The following is a 20272-nucleotide window of genomic DNA, read 5'->3' on the forward strand; positions in this document are numbered from 1 at the left end:
TAGTGTGTAAAACCAACCAGATGAAGTCATTCATTCATTCATTCATTCATTCATCCGACCTTCTCATCCAACATCAGTGTCTGGCCTCTCAAAGGGTCAAACTTTCCTGTAAGAAATCCCAAAGCGTTGAATCTTTTATGGATTTAAGGTCTGGGGAAACAGCATATTCCATTTCTTTACGTGTGTGAAAACGTTTAGGAATGAAATGTAGACGACATCTGCGTGAAGAGGATATGAAAAAAGATTAGTTAAATAAAAATGAAGTTGCATCAAACCCAATTATAGATAAATAAAATCAACAGTGAGCAACCAAGACAGAGAAAGAAGTCAAAAACCAAAGCAGATAATGCAATTCAGCTGCTCCACTTCACTAATAAAACTGCGTTCTGATAAAATAATGATTTAAGTTTTTTATCTGTACGATTTTTAAATATTTGGAGTAGACGTCCAAGTACATCATATCATATTATTGCACTTTAAATCCCCTAAAAATAAGTCTCATGTAAACCGAATCTTGAATTAAATTAAAGCTTGGAACAGCTGGAAATAAAAATGTTAAAAGTTTTTGTTCTAAGTGTCTTTTGGACATGAATTAGAGTTAAAATCCTTTAAGATATCAACTAAATAAAGCTTCAAAGAGGCAAAGTTTATTATTAAAATGAGGAAAAGGTTGTACATTTGAAAATAAGCAGAAAGAGTTCCAGACGTGAAATGAAAAGACAATTCAAAAACAGCAGAAATTTGATTCACTAAATACAAGCTGTGCTTGGTAAATGTGGAGAAACACTTCAGAAATGTTAAGACACTCCCAAAAAATAGAAAAGAAATGTTAAAAACAATGTTAATAACTAGGTTGAGAAAAATATGCATGACAGCTGAAATTGGGTCGAAGAATGCTGAACTTAAGTAGAAGTTAAAATAAATTTTAAAAAAGAAATTCCAACAGTAGTGCCTGACAATAATGTTAAAAATGTATGAAAAAAGGTAGATTCTGCTAAATGTCCATTAATAAAATATTTAAAACAATTAAAACAATTTTATCATTTATTTAGAGAGACACAACATATTTTCTTTTTGTTTTTTACCATATGAAAACAAAGACTATTATATTTTGAGAATTTCTCATTTTCTGTATAAATATATATATAAAAAAAATTTTTTCCTACACTATTGTGTATTAGAATATACTATTTCAAAATACCTGAGATGTGTATCAGACAGCCGAGTTTTCCTTCAAAAATAAGTATTCTATTTAAGCGTACAAGTATACTTTGTCAGTACTAAAAGTGAGGCAGTGTACTTGAAGTTTCCTTTTCAATTGTAAACTTAAAATGTTCCAATTTAGTCTTAATAAGTATTCAGCTAATATACTTCTTACACCACATGTACATGGTCTGTAGTCCACTTTCAATACTTCATAAAATAAACTTCAAATATACTACTTTTTGCGAAGGAATTTTGCTTTTTTTTAAAGATAGTGGATAGTTTTTTTTTCTAAGATTTGAAATTGTTCTTTTTTTTAAGTACTGAATAGCAAAATTACATCTTTAAATGTAAAAGATAGAAAATGGAAAAGTTTGGTGACTTAAAAAACTTCATTCTACTTAGATACAAAAAAGAAAAAAGAAAAAAGAATGAAAGCAAACAGCAGATGCTGAAGCAACTCCCCTGTTGCTTAGGTGTGTTGTTAGTCAATGCTCAACTGGTTCTGCAGACCTGAGAGGCATTTAAGAGCATTAAGAACATTCTGTTAACGTGACAAAAGATGCTCGAACAAATCAAACAAGTTCCTCAGATGTAAAAATGTTCATATCATGTCACACACTTCATGACTCACTGCTATAAATGACATTAAAGTAAAAGGGAAACATCTTCAGGATTTGGAGTCACTTTATCTTTATTAGTGACAGGAGAACATATTTGGATCATGGGAAGCCATAATCATTCAAATTAACCTTTATTTATAAAGCACTTTTCACATTTAAGCTAACACAATAAAATGTATTTCAAACTTGAAAAGCAAAAACAAAACAAAAAGCTTTCACTTAGTTACTTAAATCAGAGTGAATTTATTGTAAAACGTCTAAAGAATATATACTTATATTCTAAACAAAGCAGGACGCTGTTGGAACGTAATCAGCCATTTTTTCTAGACGCATATCTAAATGCTAACAATAACAATATGACATGTTCAGCTGTAAATCAAAAGACGAAACATTTTTTAAGAAATATTTATTTTATTAAGTTTAATAAATTTGTTAAATTAAGTTAAAAAATGTGGTAATTTTTTTAAAACTTTTTTTTGAAGGAATAAAAATAAAAACAAATTTTAAAAATAAGCAAACGCTGGGAACCAAAAGGGGGCGTGGCTGTCACACCTTAGCCAATAAGCGCCAGGTGTGCCAGTTGAGTTAGTTTGGCAGAAGTGCGGACAGCTGTCAGCCTCGGAGCGACTCCTCAGCGGTGTGTTTACCTTCCATACCGACACGGATCCGAACCGGGAACGGAGGACATGAGCAGCGCGCGGCCGTGAGGACGTTCCTGCTCTCTCTCTGGGGGGGCGAGAGCGCCATGACGCCGCTGGACGAGCGCATCTGCTCGCTCTTCAAGCACCACCTGCAGCAAACGCTCACCTACTGGAGCGTCTTCTTCAGCTTCGGGCTGTGCATCGCCTTCCTCGGCCCCACCATCCTGGACCTGCGGTGCCAGACGCAGTCCACGCTGCAGGAGATCACCTGGGTCTTCTTCTCGCAGCAGTTCTTCCTGCTGGTGGGCAGCTGCGTGGCAGGCCTCTTTAAGAAAACGTGAGTCCACAAACTTTGACTTGAAACCCTTTTTTTTTTTTTAAATAGTTTAGAAACAGTTTTTCATTTGCAGTCCGTTTAAAAAAATTTTTTTAAAGTTATTATTGTTCATGTGTTTCCACAAATTTTTCTTTTTTTTTTACATCAAAACAAGGAAAGAAAAAAATAGATTTTTAAAAGGAGGCCTAAAAAATCTCTTTGTATCTGACTACATTTAAACCCAATGAAAACAAACAAAAACATTAGGCTGTTAAACTGATTGGTCAAATTAAATTATTCCTGAGAAGTTCTAAAAGTGTTTTGGAGTCCACCACTGTCATGCAGCCTCTCTGAGACCACGTGACTTCTCCAAACTCTTCCAGTTCTGCCAGACCTTCACTTTTCAGGCAGATGAAGTCCTGAATTTGGTTTGCAAACTCCAAACTCTCTGATAGGACTCAAGCCAGACTCCTGTGTTTGCTCCAGGCGGCCATTAGACTCATAAAGAGGAGCCATGGTTGGAGGGCAGGACGGCCTCTCAGCCATTTACTTGCATTTGTTTTCGTTGGAGCTCAAGTCCAACTCCCCAGAATGTCATGTTGCATGATGCTCCTGTACTTTCAAATCTTCATTTCCTGAAAACTGCTTACAGACTCAGAGGTTTGAAGTTTGAGGAGATCTGTCAGGATTATTCCTGAAAGTCTTTCAGACTTCGTGTTTAAAGCTCCTTTTGAACAGTTCAACCCCTGGAAAGTCAGGCTTTTGTTCTTTATTCATCACATAATCTCACAAAATATGATTGAAATGTTTTGCCCACCCTTTTTTTAGGATAAGTTTAATGTCTAAAGTCAATCAAATATTAATCATTTATGTTCAAAATGCTAAAAAAGTGTGAAACAAATTTTAAAAAGACAAGCTTTCAGCAAGTTTTTCCTTATAAAACTGTAGATGGACTGATCCAAAAGTTTTGAGATGACAAAAAATCAATTTTAACGGTAATAAACCAGCTCAAGTAGTTCTGTTTGTCTGGATGGTTTAAGTAAGGGTTAATGGCCGACGAAGTATGCATTATTACTTTTTAACGCACGCCGTGGAAGCCTGAACCGTCTGACGCGACGCGGAGTCCGTGACGCGCCGCACCACCGCTGCAGTCAAGATTCGGCGATATATAGTGATATATATGTATATATATATATGCTGATCTTTCCGATGGGTTGAATAAAGAATCAGTTCAGAGAGAAAGTTCCCCTCTTACCGCTTGTTTTTGTCCAAATGATGAAGCAAAAGGTTGTTTTAAAGAAGCCATTTAAGCTAGGTGACCGAAACTTCTTTTTTCACCGTGCAGTTATCCTGTGGTATATCACTTTTTAATGCGCACCCAGCAGCCAATTGGAATCGAGTATTCACCCAGACCATGGTATAACAATAACGCACAGTGGAAGCAACCGTCCAACGCGACTGCGTGCGTTAAAAAGTGATAATGCACACTTTGCCGGCCATTAACCCTTACTTCTACAGCTTCTTGAAGTTGATAATAAAATGGACGTGTCTGATCATATGTTAGATTTTGATGAGATGAAGTTCCAGCCTAACTCCACATTCCTTACATTCAATGGTTTCCCCTCATCAGAAGAAACTCTGAATGCAGACAGGATGTCAATCAATCGTTGTGATTTAGAATGTAAGTAGAATTTTTACTAAAACAAATCCCTGCATATGTAGGAACTGCTATATATAAAAACACAGTGGTCCCACTTGACATTAATAGTAAAAATTGCACTAAAATTATTCTGGTCAATTTAATCTAAGGCATCTTTTTGTACAAAAAGATTTTATTTACAGCATCTGGGATGATGACCCACCCTGTGTCTCCTCCCGTTTTTCCTACTCCTCTTCCTCCTCTATATACGGTATGTGAGGGGAGCTCTCCTCCTCCTGATTAAACATACTTTTTCAAAAGACTAATTTCTAACTCATTTCACTGCAAAAACAACAGCTGAAAATGATCCATATTTCTTCCACTGACTCTCCGTCGCCCTTCTGCTGCTCTTCTGCATCACAGTGGGAAAACTCGACGCACCGCAGGAATCGCTGCGACTACCGTAAAGTGTTCAATTTCAGCGCAGAGCTGCTTTTCTAAATCTGCTGAAGTTACTTGATTTTGCGCAAACGGTTTAAGAGTTGGAGTAGTTCTGAGAATGTCTTGTTTACTGTCACTGACGACAGCTCCGGTGTCAAAGGGTTAAATTAGGTGACTTTCTTGCATATTTTCTTTCTATACCCCAAAATTGATCACGAAGGAGAAATAAATAACTGTGTTTGTATCCAGCCTGAATTCTACACCAATTCTTTCCTGAATCAGAATAGAGCTGTTAAAGAAAAAGCCTAGAGCAAGATTCACTAGATTTGCACCATTTTGACATTTCAGTTGACAAGAAAATCCAAAAATGTACTTTTGCAGATTCTTCTTGAAATAACACAGACCTGTTTGTCGGCCCCCAGTCAACCAAAACATAGCATTTGTGCTATGACAGAAACATGGCTGTAAAGGGTTTTGAACATTTCTATGCACTGCTTTACAAACTCTGCAATGAGGTGAAAAGGAAAAATCCAAAAACTTAGTTATTTGTTTTGATTGTCAGAAAATAGCCAGAAGTTCCTACAAACCTCATACTGTAAAAGAAGACCAAAACAAATGGAAAAAATGTATCATTTCATAGTTTTAAATGTAACAAATAGTGATTCCTCTTGATTAACAAGATTGAAGGTAACCACTTTTGACTAGTCTGTTTTCCTAAATGTCAATGATATTGAAAACTAGGATTTCTTAATTTGATTGGGGGATTAGAAATCCATGTTTTGTAGGGCCGTAATGAGTATCCGAGTACTCAGATGCTCAGATTCAAGTGCAAATATTCGCCACATCCAACATTGCCGATTCGCGATCTTTATAAATACAGTAGAGTGCAGTAAACATACAATCTGGGAACGATGCATTTATTGCTCTGAAATGCAGTTGAAATTTTGGATTTTTTTATGAATAAAAAAAAAGCTGAATGCGCAGCGCTACGGTCACCAGAAGTAAACAAGTCTCCAAAACAAAATCTCGTGAATTATTTCCTTTTTAAAATAAAACTTTTAAGTTTGGGGGGGGGGGGGTGTTGAAGTTCTGTTTAAAAAAAAAAAAAAGAAGAATTTGCTTTAACACCTGATCTTTTCCTTACAATAACTCCGATGGAGCAATTAAAGTAATTACGGCAGATTCTGCAGCGGAGAAAAGCGGCTTTGCACCGACATGCAACGCTTTAGATCGTAGATCGATTCCAGAACTTTGAGGATGGAAAAACCGTGAAGAAGATTTTCAGGATCTGTTAAATCCTCCAAAACAACAGTGATGTTCATGTTTTGTTTACTGCTGAAGTTGGCGAAAACAAAAAAACTTAGTTAAGAGACAAAAACCATTTCTTTTTATCTACATGTTTTTTTAGTCACTTTTGTTGATTCTGATCTAATGTTCTAACTAAAAGTATGAAGGATGACGATTTAATGCATATAATTTTAATTTTTACACTTCCAGTAAAAAGACAAACGTGTAGCAACTATACACACGTATTAAAAAATTAGAATTCTGGTTGGATCTGTAATTGTTGGTTTTGATTTATGAAACAGATCGTCACCTAAGTAACGATACACAGCCGTCTGCCTGACTATACCAGGTTATGGACGTTCAGAGGGGATGAAAAACTGTCAAAAGTTAATGATTCCTAAGCTAACATGAAACCTCCTATCTTGTTTGCCTTTGTGCGATAGCAGAAAAAGGTTTACACTTTTGTTTTATTGCCAAGATTACGTTACTAAGTCGACCTTCTCCGAGCTCATGAGGGTTGAATCGTTTTCATGGAGGCTTTATTTATGTTTGACTTTCACTCCGGTGATTACCGACGGGCGTCATTTAATCTGGTAGCTTTTCCACAGCAAGTGTCCTTTTCTGGATCATTTGTAAGAGACGAGGTCAGAAGGGGGCGGGGAAACGGCCGACTGTACACATGGAGACAATTACCAGGATGTTTGTGAGACAATAGTCCAGCAATAAGTAGGAAATGTCTAGATGGGATCTAATTATCATATCTGTTCCTACGTTCTGTCCTCTGCAGCCTCCTGTCGTCCCTGCTGGCTCTCTTCTTCTGCACTCTCGTCATTTCGTTGGTGTTCGCCTTCATACCGTTCTGCCACCACATCATGCTGCTGTCAATCGCCATGGGGTTGGCTGGCACCGCCATGGGGATCATAGACACCATCGCCAACCTGCAGCTGGTCAAGCTGTACCAGAAGGACTCTGCTGTCTTCCTGCAGGTTAGAGATGCGTTCATGTTTAGGAAGGAAGCCACGGATGATGAATGGAGAAATGTGGCTCAGTCAGTTTTGGTCGATGATTCTCATTCGTCTCCATGGTTTAGCGGTAGCTCCTTTCTCCCAGGTGTTGTGCTGCGTTCACACCAAACGTGATTTGAGCAACAAATGCTCGTCCGCCACCTTTGTGTTTGTAAACCCGACGCTCCAGGTGGGTGTGGGCGGAACTACTGTCAAAAGATTTGATGTTGAGAGATCAGGTTTGTTTCGGTAAACGGGTCGCCATGTCTGCGTTCAGAGACCCTACCGGTACAGGGACTGGTTAGTACAGCTACTGACAGCCGTACTTCTGTCTCTCCGGCATCGTTTCCACTGAGCTGTCAAGTTGGGTCCCGTTTAGAATAGTCCAGGCAATTCAGGTGAGGGCGCATGCGTAGCTTTGCGTCATACTAATGCAACTACAGGTAAAGCAAAGTTGACAAAAACAACATTGGAGGTCATCCAGCAGCATCCATCATTACATTTTCTTGACTTGAGCAATTTTTTCCCCCCAAAAGGGTCAGTAAAGACATACCGGTAATCAACTGTTTTTAAGTATTTTAGGGGGAAGGTTTGAGTTTCCGATGCAAAGTCTGGACCAAAGTCTCAGAATTATTCCTGGATCTCAGGTGAAGCAGACTGATCTTTTCTTCTGTCGCCCATCACTGATTTTATTTGCCGATGTCAGGTTTAGTCTTCACCAAATATACAGTATGATCCGCTGTCATCATTGGAAGACGACACCAGTGGGTGTTTCCGTTTCTTTGGGTGCGGTTCTAAATCCAAGCTGAAGTGCAAACACAAGTCAAGTTCACCCAAGTCAACCTTTCAGAAGCAGCCCGTCTTTTCTGCCACTGTTGTTGTTGAACTCCGCCTCTCCTCTGAAGCCAATCTCAGACATGTATTTTTAGTTATTTGATTAAAAAAACACGTCATGATTGGCAATGGACTGGAAACACCAGATCACTCATTTCGATGCTAATCCTTTTGTATTGTTTGCTCAGAAAAGGTGGCCTCCCTTTGTGACATTTGCCAAACAGGTGTGTTTTTGGACTTCCTGCAGCTTTTATTAGAATCTCCAACAACACAGACTTTGTTCTTGGTGTCAAGTGTCAGAAAATCTGGCCCTGAATGTGTTCTGCATACGCACTACAGTGAAATCGATACCCATCTTCCAGGTTACCAACCACATCAATGAAACAAAAACCTTAAGTTTCTCAAAACCGCTTCCATGAGCGTCATAGATCCTCACTTTACATTTACAATACTTTAAGAAATCCTTACAAAAAAGACTTTGTCATCAAAAATCCTGTCCTTGTTTCCTCAGGCGTTGCACTTCTTCATAGGCCTGGGGGCGCTGGTCAGTCCCCTGGTGGCGGATCCTTTCTTAGCAGACGACAGCTGCGTTCTGGGTCTGAACGGGACCTCCAATTCTTCCTGGGACCTGGAGCACCTCCGTAACACCCTCGCCGGAAAAGGGGTCTCGATTCACAACACCTCCCAGTATCATCTGTTCACCGAAGGCATCGTGGTCACCAAAGTGTCCTACGCTTTCTGGATCATGGCCGTGATTAACGTGAGTGTGAGGTCACTGACACTTAGAGCTTCATGAGGATGGTGCAGACAGGTAGAAGACACAGTTTCAGAGGTCAAAGGTTAGTGTGCTGGATTTAGAGGGCCTAAATCATGCTATTCCTAAGGTTTTCAGAGTCAACTATATCCATATATATGATAATATATTTCCCTTTGGCACACTAAAGAATGATTTTTAAAGAAATATTAGTTATTTTTACAGCTCATTTTTCTACCTGGACGTAAGACGACTCGATCTCTGAAGGCCCGCCTTTCACTCTCAGTGGGACCCGCCCATTTCATGGTGTCATCCTAGAGCTGACCTCAGCAGCGTGTTTACACCCAATAACAAAGAAAATCACAACTTTTGCAAAGATTGATGTGCATATTTTGCATATAAAGAGAAGCGTTTTGCCGATCACCGCTAGAGAAAGTGTGTTTGTGTGTGTGTGTGGTAGCCTGGCAGCACAGACCTTTCCTGGAAGGGGCTGTCATCTACATCAGCTCATGAGAACCTGCTCGTTTTTGTGGGTTGGGAGGGGCTGGTGCTTGGAGAGCAGATTTTTAGAGGAAAATTCAGAAATGTGTGAATGGATCAAATTACTGCTTTGGGTTGGTTTTTGTGTGAGGAATGAACATTAAAATACGCTTAAAAGCTCAAAAAAGTTCATTCTGCAGAATTATGCCCTTTAAAAACTCAGTACAATGTTCACAAAACATTTACTGAAAATTCTCGCATAAATCAACAAATATATTTGCACACACACACATTCGTGCACACACAATTACAGTGATGTTAGAAAGTGTAGAATCCTTTTTTCCCCACACGTCCAAATGGAATGGAAATTCTTATTTTCCCAAATATGAACATCTTGGTCAGTAAAACTGTATTTGGCTTTATGTATAACATTATTGACGTTCTCAAACTTGAAGTGTGACCGACTTTGAAACAAACCAAAAACTCATTTCAGTTTTCAGCTGAGATTTTGAAAAGTGAAAGACTTTCGTCAAATATTTGAACTATTACTTTGGAACAGTAATAAATATTTTCTCCAGGCGTCTTTCACAGATACCGTGACTGATGGCATCTCTGTGAAATGGTTTTGTCATACTCCTCAGACATTTATCTGCTTTATGCGAACATTGTTTCCATTTTTGAAGGATTACCGTATTTTAACCAGAAGTCAAGTGCCAGCAGCCTAAAAATGCACAATAAAGAAGAAAACATCTGACGCTTTTAAACAGTTCTTCTGGGTAAGACTGAGCGGCGCTCTTCTTCTTCTGCTTTGCAGTCGGTGGCAAATACAGTGGTGCCCTCTAGTGGTTGTTGGTGAGAAAATAAATAAATGAACCTTTTTTTTTTTTTTAAAGAATCGCATACAAGTCACACCAGAGTTGAAATTGCACCCGCTTCCAAACTATGCAACAAACCGCAACTTATGCTCCAAAAAAATACAGAGCTCAACCTTTCAGTTGTAGTTCACCATTCAGCTGTCATTTAAGGCCCTCAGGTTTTCCATGATGTGACCTCCTTCCCTTTCTAGTTTTTCTACCTGTATCAGTCAAAGCTTAGGTGTCGTTTCCTTTTGTCATGAATTTGCATTTTGGTGACGCTTTTCAATGACAACAAATGTGAGGTTTCTGGAGGATTTTATAATAATTTGACTGGACTTTTTCTTCCTGGTTTTCAGGATGAGAGAGTTAAAAGCATAGCGATTTTTCACAAACATGCATTTCAAATGATGCAATCATAGACAGCAGATGTGGAATTACAAACACATTTTTGCATTCATGCAAATTTGAATATGACGGAGTTTTAGGCCCAGTTTACAAAAAAAAAATTTAATTACAACTTTTAAGTTGTAAATTTACGAGAAAGAAAGTCATAGATTAACGAGGAAAAAACACCAAAATATTCCGTTTATCGGAGCCTAGCTAGAAGATAAAATATGTGGAGGTTTTTGTGAGGCTTTATTTCCGGATAGGTTTAAAAAAAACAAAGAGATTCTGAACCTTTTGGTGACTCAAAATCAGATTATTTTCAGTGGAGCCGTTTTTCCAGGGTTCAGTGTCAGTAAAGCAGTTTCGTATGTAAAATAAGGAGCTCAGAGACACGTTTGGGTGTAGAGGATCGCTGCAGCCTTTATTCTCCTTTTCATTCACATAACCTGAGGTTCATTTGTCATCTTACGTCCTGAACCTAACATCCAAACACCAATGCAGAAGTAAACAGTGTTACATAAGCCCCCTCCTACAGATGAAACGTCCCGTTTCAACATAAAAGAATAAAGAGGAATGAAAATAGTCGTTGATAATAGCATTAAAACGTTGACAATACCAAAAAGTGCTCCTCCTCCTCAGATGGAAGCGTCACACAAACGTAGAGATCTGGTCTTTGGTGGAGGAAGAAAGGATCCAGGTGGACAGCTGCCTGCAGGGACACCGATTCATCGGCTTCATCAATGGGCTGCAGAGATCCTGCAAACCCCCCCCATCAATAAATAAAATATTAATAAATCATAAATCAAACAAATGAGCTTCCAAACATTTGGAACATTATCAATAAACATTCAGCTCATCTGTTCCATTGAGGTTAATCGGTCTGCTCTGCTGCTGCACAGCGTTCACTTGCTGCTATGTTTGCTCACTTCCACTTTATCTCGTAAGATCCCAAGTTTTTTTTTCTCGTAAATCTACGATTTAAAATCTCTTAATTTTACTTTTTTTTCCCCCTAAAATCCGTCGTACATAAGTGTATATCTATGTCTTTTATATGATGTAGTTTATTTTATAACATTTTATTACTCAGAAGAACCAGGAGGAAAAAAAAGCAAGTTTAATTTTCCGTGAGACGTCAGGATGTTTTAATGTTGTTCCTCCTGTTCAGTGATAAATGTTGAGCTTACGCTTTTCCATTTGACCTTATTTCCTGTTTAAACAGGATGCGGTTATTGCAGAGGCCAAGACAAAACTAATAAAGATGGAGTCTGCTTTGATGAGGTCCATGTATTGAATCAGCTGACACGAGGTGTTGCCTGTTAGGAGTGGACAATGAGCTCTGTGTGTGCGTCTTCTGCTGGCAGCTCCCGGTGCCGGCCGCGGTGCTCATGTTGATGTTCCACGAGCGGCTGCTGCTCTGCTCCAGCAGCAGTCCCCGCCTGCTGGAAAAGGACGGGCCCAAGTCCCGCCCCGCGGAGGACGACGGCCAAGGTACCGCCCCCCCACAGTTAGTCCCCGATCAGCCTGCTGCCGAAAAGACGGCTGACCTATGAGCGACGCTCTCTCCGCAGGTCATGGCAGCGTGTTCAGCTGCTGCAACTCAGCCAGACTGGAGGGCCAGCCCACCACCACCTTCTTCATCTATGCACTAGGTAGTGCTATAGTCTTCATCACTGATGGAATTATCGTAAGTGGGCCCATCAAGCTGTTTTCTTGCAGGCTGAAGGGTTTTCTTCCTCCAGGAGTCAAAATAATGAGCTTATTAAAACCTTATTAGCTTCAATTGATTAACTTAATACTCCATTAGGTGCAAAAAAAAAATTTTTTTTTAAATGTCTTCTGTCATCTCCATAGCAACTATTAAATCTTTTGGTCGTCTGGGGTGACGAACAGGTCTGACATTTTTAGAAGATTCTGCTAAAGTAGATTTTAGGATTTCCTTGACAACAGTTTTTTATGTGAACCAGACCCCATATTAATATTGTTTATATCGTATGTTGTAGTGTTTGGTCCGCTTGAGTGGAGGATTCATGTATTACATTTTCACAATCTTTTGGTAAAGATGTGCTAGCAATAAAGAACGTGACATCAGCCAACTTGCCACGCTAACGCCGTTAGTTTTGAAAAGGAAAGAAACAACTTTTTTTTTTTTTTTGAGGAGTTATGGGGCAATAGATTATTTTATTTATTTATTTCTACAAGATGGCTGCCTCTTCCTGAGGCCAAAGGTCAACAAAACCTTTTATTTTCGTTCATTATGTCAAAAATTCATTTTCCCCAGATACTTCAACAGGGCTCATTTGAGTTTTTGAGCGTGTGCCAGGACCAAATCTTTGCTCAAATGAGCAGAAAACAAACGAGTTGTGAAAACAATATGGTCTGTTTAGCCCAGGCCCCCTTCAGGCCAAAACTAGCAGAGGTTTCTGCAGGAATTCACTCAACCGGTGCATATGACGGACCAAAGTCTTTATGTATGAAGTGCTCGTTCGGCTCTGGATCAGCGGCTGTTGCTCCTCTTGACAGTGTTTTGCTCCCACAGGGCTGCTACGCCGGCTTCATCTACACCTACGCCGTGTCCCCCCCTCTGCTGATGGGCCGGAAAGCGGCGGGCTGTCTGGACAGCGTGTTTTGGGCGTCCATCACGGCGGGAAGACTGGCTTTTATCTACTTGTCGTACAGATACTCGGCCCCCGTGCTGCTCACCATTAGCCTGGTATGATCCCTGTGACAGAAGCTGAACAGAGTCAATATTTAAACTTGGTGGAGGTGTAAATATTGGGATGAAGAGACTCTGAGGAGTCATCTGTGTTAAAAGTTCAACACTTGGGCAGACTGAAAGTAAGCCTCGTCATTGACTCAGTTTTTGCCATCAGTGATGTAAATGTAAATACAGAGATGACTCGTTTATGCACGAGCGAGCGGGTTGTACCTTCGACAGTGCTGGGAAAGTCTGAAGATTTGTCCTTCTTTGTGGTTGCAGAACACTTTTTTTGAAGTGCAGACACAGAAATGTAATCGACTAGATCAGGGGTGTTTAACTCATTTTCACCGAGGGCCACATCAGCATAGTGGTTGTCCTCAAAGGGCCAGACATAACTTATTCGTGTAACTAAATGTAATGAAAAATAAACATAACTTAATGTTAATTAACTTATTTATTTATTTATTTATTATAACTTTTTAAAGTGACAATTACAGTTGGGTAGAAAACATATGTTTGCTTGTTACTCTAGCATAAATCCTTTTAAATTTGATTCTGTCAGGTTAGGTTGTATGGACAATGTTTAAGTCCTAATGTATAGCTGCCCAAAATTTGAAGTCCAATTCCCCCTAGATATGAATAAATACACACCAATTTGTATTTTAAGAAATTTAAAACTTTTATGCTCTCATGGGCCACATAAAATGACAAGGAGGGCCACATTTGGCCCCTGGACCTTGAGTTTGACACATGTGGACTAGAGGTTTATGCTAAAACATTTGATCTGCAACTTTGGCCTAAAGTTCTGGGACTCCAAACATGTTGGATGGTTTGTACAAATAGTTTGAGTGATTAAATGAAAAATTTCACATGGGTCAGTCTGAATGTATATGTATGCGTGTGTGAACATCAGTTGTATTGTGTACATGTTGACACGTTTAGTATGTGAGCATTTTTTATGCCCACAGGTATGTTTGTGGCATCTGGGTGCAAGTGTGGACAGGCCCCGCCCCCTTTTGGATTTATATTACTTATAAACCTGACTGTAATAATTGTAAACATCCAGCAACTTGTTGCTTTATGCTGCTTCACGGTTCTACCCCCCCTTCTTCTTTAATCACCCTCTTACACACACACACACACACACATACACACCCCCCGGCATCCCTCTCTCTTGTTCCCTTCTTTTCTTTTCTGTCCGGTCCAACAAAAGACTGTTACAGATATGAGTAAGATGAAAAATGTTTAACCTAAATTACAAAAGGGGTTTATTTAAATATACAGCTAGTGTGTCAAACGATTCCTAACTCCTATTGTAACAGTAGAACATGTCCAACACAAGAAGCTTTCAGCTGTCATCTGTCTGCTCAGCTGTTGGACAGGACAAGTTTAAAAAAAAACACGCTTGATGAGGCCTTAAATCAGGTTGAACTTGTGATCAAAAACTCTGGTCTTGGACTTGCTTCTCTGACTTGAGACTACATTTGAATGCTCCGCTCCAATAAACTAAGACTTGGATGAAAACTCAGGATCTTGTTTTTAATAGACCAAAGATTCGAGTTTCAAACCACAGACTTGAGACTTGAGCTTGAGTTCATCATTTCAATTGGGACTTGAGGGCAGAATTGGATCTTTGTAGTCAGTGGTTCAGTCCCTGTCAGAGTTGCACTGCGACCTGTAGAAGCCTTTTTGTCCCTCAGTTTTGTCATTGTAGAAGCTCCCTGCAGATGTGTTGTGGGTTCCTCTGGGAGGAAGGTGAAGCAGATGTTCACAGATGTGGTTCCTGTTGTTCCTGACAGGTGGGAGTCATCCTGGTCCAGTTCCTGATGTTGTTCTTCTACAGCAGCTGTGTGTTTCTGTTCATCTGCACCTGTGTGTTGGGTCTGTGCATCAGCAGCGTGTTTCCGTCCATGCTGGCCTTCACAGAAGACACTCTAGACTACAAAGGTGATCACTGACAACCCGATGTGCAAGAACTTTGCAATGTTTGAAAATCTTTGAGATATTTATTCTTTTTTTTTTTTTTACTGCACATTTTTCAGTTAAGACAAGAACTCGAGAGTTGTATAAAGTATGAAAATACATAAAAATCTGGATCCATTAAAAAAAAAAAAGAAGTAAAAGGATAAAATCGTCATGGCAACCAACACAGGTTTCACGTCTAAGATTGGATAAAAAGACTCTTTCACATAGTTATGAACATTGGCACAAACGTTGGTCATGTAAGTCTGGTTAAAGCCAGTTGTGCGCATGACCTTTGACCTTAGTGAATGAAGTTTTCGTCAGAAAGATCATGATATTTTATTTTTACTTTTTTGTGGTGTAATTTAGCAGTTGTTGTTTTTTAATATTTGATATTAAAGTGTTTCATCTAGGCACTGGCTTAAAATTGGAGGCTTTCCATCAGTCACACATTTTTACATTTTTACAAAGGAGTTTGTGATCAAAGCTCACCAGAAGTGACTCGAATTTGATTTCTTTATGTCGTGTATTGAAGGTTGTGCCACAACAGTCCTGGTGACGAGCGCCAGCGCAGGAGAGATGCTGCTGCAGCTGCTGGTCGGATCAGTAAGAAACCTCTCTTCTTTCAAATCTTATGTCCAAATTCCTTCACTACTCGCTACATAATGAAGCATATCCTGAGTAGGCAAGGAATTCAACTGTGTTATTGTCTCGTGTCCAAACAAGGAAATTTAGGCAAACGGTTGTCTGGGAAATTTGTACGTGGCCTAATATTTGATCTAAGTGCTAATGCAAAAATCAATGGAAACATAAAAAGCTAATTAAAGCTGAATAATGCTTTTGCTAATACCTAAACTAGCAAAAATTATTGAGCAGAAAGATGACTAATTATTACTGTAAAAATACTCCAAATAAACAAATTAACAAGAGGAATCCAGAGAGGCTAAAGTGTAAGACGGCCCGAATAAAAGCAAAGTAAAACTTTATGCTAATTATTTTGTTTCCAACAAAACAATTACAGAAACAAAACAATTCACTTTTTTGTGACAATGTAAAGTGAAAACTTCTCCTGCTATAAGAAATAGAAAGGGGGAAAAACACAGATGGCAAACACATAATATAGCTGTAAAATATAAACACAATACCCAACATTTATGATTATATTTTTGGAATATTACATTTGAAATATTTTCTATTAATTTTAGCTTCAGTGCTAAATTGAACTTTTTTTTAAAAAATGTTGTTTAATTAAAATTTCAGTTTCAGTTGCATTTCATTTAAAAATACTGTATTTTACTAAATCTGTGAATTTTAACAGATTTATTTAAAAAAAATGGAACAGATGGGTCAATGTAGTTACTTCCTGTGTTTATTCTTATTGCTATTCAGTAGAATGAAAATTGAGTTTGTCGTTTGTTTACAAACAAAAAAGCAGGGATATGGTAATGAAATAGCTGCAACAAATAAATACTAACAGATAATTTATTCAAAAAAAGACAAAGGAGACGAAACACTAAGGTCTAGCCCTTGTGCTGTCCTAGGCACTTTAACGTTGGGAGTTGGGTCATCTAGACCCACTAGACAGTGCTCTGAACCTTTTTTCTTCAATGATTTGTGATCTTCACTGGTGTCCATGGATTACATGAAATCTTTCCACCTTTATCCACCTTTGTCATGGTAGGGAGAACACGTCAATGTAAGGGTGGGGTCATAGGATAGCACAAGGGTTAAAGCTGCTGCTGCTGCTGCTGCTGTTTCAGTTTTGGTTTTCCTGCAGGTGATCCACAGTCAAGGCAGTTATTCCTTCCTGCTGTCGAGTACGATCGCGTCCTGCATCGGATTCTGCCTCTTCCTGCTGCTTCTGTACGTACATCACATCCACGGAAAGCAGCACATAGGTGAGAACTCACTGAGACGTCACACACATTATAAAAACAATTACAGAAGTATGTCCATGCAGACTTTTTTTTTTCTTTAAAAGTAGTTTTTCTTAAATTAAAAAGAAAGTAGTCAGTCAGCAAAAATGAGCTGTTATCTTGTCATTCCATGATTTTCATGTTTAGGACATCAGAATATTTATAGGTGATTTATGGGCGACATTTAGGGTCAGAACAGCCCCATTACTTTTTGGACATTTTTTATTTCACAACTTCAGTCTAAAAAAAAAAACATCTGTAGAAACAAATCTGTAAAGGTTTAGATTTTAACCATCTGGGTCGTCTTGAGCGTTTTCCTTTTCATTTTGCGTTCATTTACATTTTGCTCTGATAATTTATGTTTAAAACTGTTTTTGTGACAATGCTTGATATACACTTTATTTTGAGTACAACCCCATCTTATGTTTGTTTTAGACATATTTTTATTATATTACACAATCGATCCACAAAGAACCGGAAACTGAAATTGGGGAAAAATTAAATTTTCTTTTTTTCCTGGAAAAATTGAAATGAAGTGGTTTTTATGTTCTTTAAAAAAGATAAATAAAAATGATAAATCGAAAAACAAAGTCAAAAGGATAACAAAAATGTCTTTAAATACAGGTGAAGCTCCACAAAGGGAACTTTGTTTTGAAAAAAAAAAAAAAATCAAAGCTAAAAACTGAAACCTTCACGATAAATTCTGAACAAAAACTTTAAAAGTGGGGGGGGTCGGTATCATCCCCAAGTGATCGTAAACGGCCAATGTTATTGGCAAATGCACTGGGGAATTTAGAGACACTAAAGGTAAAAAATGGCATCAATGAGAAAATGCATGGATTTAAATTCATGACTTTCAACAAAAACATGTAAAACATGTGGCCATTTAAAAACTCCTCCTAATAATCAGAATGTTTCCTCAAGATTTCTATCAGCAGATCAATTTTATCCAAGTTCTTCAGAGCTGTTTGAAGTTGAGCTAACAAGATTTTAGGGTTAAATAACTCCCAAAAAGTTAGTTTTATTAAATATTTCATGTCTGTGGAAAGTAAACATAATTTCTTTTCTTGCTCAAATGCTGTTTAACCCTTTAACACCAGAGAGGAGATGTCACCAGCGACGGCTAAATAACAAACGTTCTTCGACACACCATGACGCTTCGACCACTTGTGCGTTGAATGTGAATCCGCTGATTTGAACGTACCGTTACACCACAAAGCCGATATGGAAGGCCGCTTCAGGATCCACTGGAATTACATCAAACGGTTGTAGAGTTCCGCTAAATAACGTCAACACTGGAGCTAAAGCTCTGGTGTTAAAGGGTTAACACCATTGTTGGCTTCTGTCTGTATTACAGAATTCCCTACAGCATAAACATAGCCTGGGAGTTTAAATTGTTGCATATTTGGGCGCGGCACACGCCAATGTCACCCATTCCCTTTCACAAAGTCATAGCGGCTGAGATCAAAGCCGCCATTTCTCTTTCAGCAGGCACATACGTGTAGACGTCTCATTTTGGTCTCAGGTGTGTTCACGCTTTTGTTGTTCTAACTGAGAGACTCTCCTTTCAGACATCTCCAAACAAATGGACATAAAAGAGAAGCCAAAGACGGAGAACTCCTGAAAACCAGAGGAACCTGCTGCACCTTCCACTCACCTCCAAGCCTTATGATCAACCAAAGCTTCACTCTTGACCACAAAGACTCACTCTTAACCCCATTAAACCGTAATTCTAGAGCATCATCCTGTCGCCTGTTTGAGTGTTTGTCAATCACACAGAGGGGGCGGAGTCAGAGACGCTCTCTTTATTGGTCTGATCACTTTCGACTGCTCGCACATCAATAAGACGAACTTGGCTTGTAAACATTTGAAAAAGTTTGAAACAAGGAAAAACGGGACAAAACAGATTCAAGAGGAATTTACATTTCAAAAAAAGGAATTAAAAGTGGGCCAAATTTACAGCTTTTCTTGTAATAGTTTCAAAACTATTTGGTAAAAATACTAAATTGCACTATAAGCTCTATTAAATAAATATGGGAGTGCCTGATTACAATTGGCTGTAAAATATTCGATTTGACTGTTTTTCGCCGTATAAAAACCAAGTGCATAACTGCACCCTCCCTTTGGGGAAAAATAGACATTTCTCAGTAAACAAATCTGAGTCTTAGAAAACAGATTTTAAGTGCACAACAGCTGCATTTTCTTTTTTTCCAACAATATCAACACCATATCAAAACACTTGACATATAAAACATAGATTTCTCCCGGTAAGGCTTTAGATTCCTCAAACAGCAAACATCACCTGAGGCGTCACTGCGCCGAAAAACATCTACAAAAGGAAAGAAAAAAAGAACATGCACAAAGAGAACATTGAATCGGAGTACCTCAAAAATAGCAGACATAACTATTACAAAAATAAATCTTAAAGTTCTATGGTTACAGGAAAATAATGTTACATAAAATAGCTGACAGGATTTCTATTTAATTATATATATATATAAGTTTGAGGAGCTTTAGAGACATGGTTGCTGCTGTCTGTGTGCAGTAATGCATCGTTTTTGGACAAACGAGGGCTTGGCTGCAGTAAGTGGTAAGGCACAGTTTAATCTGTGTGTGTGTGTGTGTGGAGGGGGGGGGGGGGGGGGGGGGGTTGAAGTTGCATCTCTGGGTTTCAACTGACACTTTGGTAAGAGGGACGTCTAAAGATTTATGGCTTTAACGTCAGACATAAAGTAGGGGAAAACCTTGCAGGGCTGGTTGGAGGAGAAAAACAAGGCATATAGAGGTCCAAACAGGGAGAAAACCCGCCGGCACTGATGCTGCATACAACATAGCAAAAGTGAGTTTTTGCATTAGGATTTTTCTTCTTTCACCTCTCAAGATGGACAGCTCTGCAATACCTCTCCCACACATTAGGTGGCGATATGACTTCCTAAAGTCCTTATAACGAATTAGAAAAAAGGTTAGCATGCTAAAGCTTTAACATTGTTAGTGATTCTGTTTGTTGTAGTTTTTTTTTTCTTTTAATTAAATTTTACAGAAAGCTGTTTTAACACACGGACTTTTAGACGTGTTCACATTGTATTGGACGAAAATTCCCCTAAAATTTGTAGCAGCAGGCGCCTAGCTGCTAATGCTAGCTGATGTTGCTAATGCTAACATTTACTTAATTTAATTCTGTAATGTTTGTTTAGTCTAAAAAAACAATTATTCCCCTCCACAAATTAATT

The 20272-nt window shown here is 38.7% G+C and overlaps 1 protein-coding gene across 1 annotated transcript; it reads left to right on the forward strand.

The window, feature by feature from the left end:
- Positions 1–2386: 2386 nt before the first annotated feature.
- LOC101174826 (major facilitator superfamily domain-containing protein 4A-like) lies at positions 2387–18785 on the forward strand. Its single transcript, XM_023955114.1, has 10 exons — positions 2387–2804; positions 6938–7136; positions 8500–8748; positions 11828–11954; positions 12035–12150; positions 13003–13176; positions 14964–15111; positions 15662–15732; positions 16904–17024; positions 18614–18785. The coding sequence occupies exons 1-10, from the start codon at positions 2572–2574 to the stop codon at positions 18664–18666; spliced, it is 1491 nt and encodes a 496-aa protein (XP_023810882.1). The 5' UTR covers positions 2387–2571; the 3' UTR covers positions 18667–18785.
- Positions 18786–20272: the final 1487 nt, after the last annotated feature.

This window comes from Oryzias latipes, chromosome 5 (genome assembly GCF_002234675.1).
Source record: "Oryzias latipes chromosome 5, ASM223467v1".
Classification (NCBI taxonomy): Eukaryota; Metazoa; Chordata; class Actinopteri; order Beloniformes; family Adrianichthyidae; genus Oryzias; species Oryzias latipes.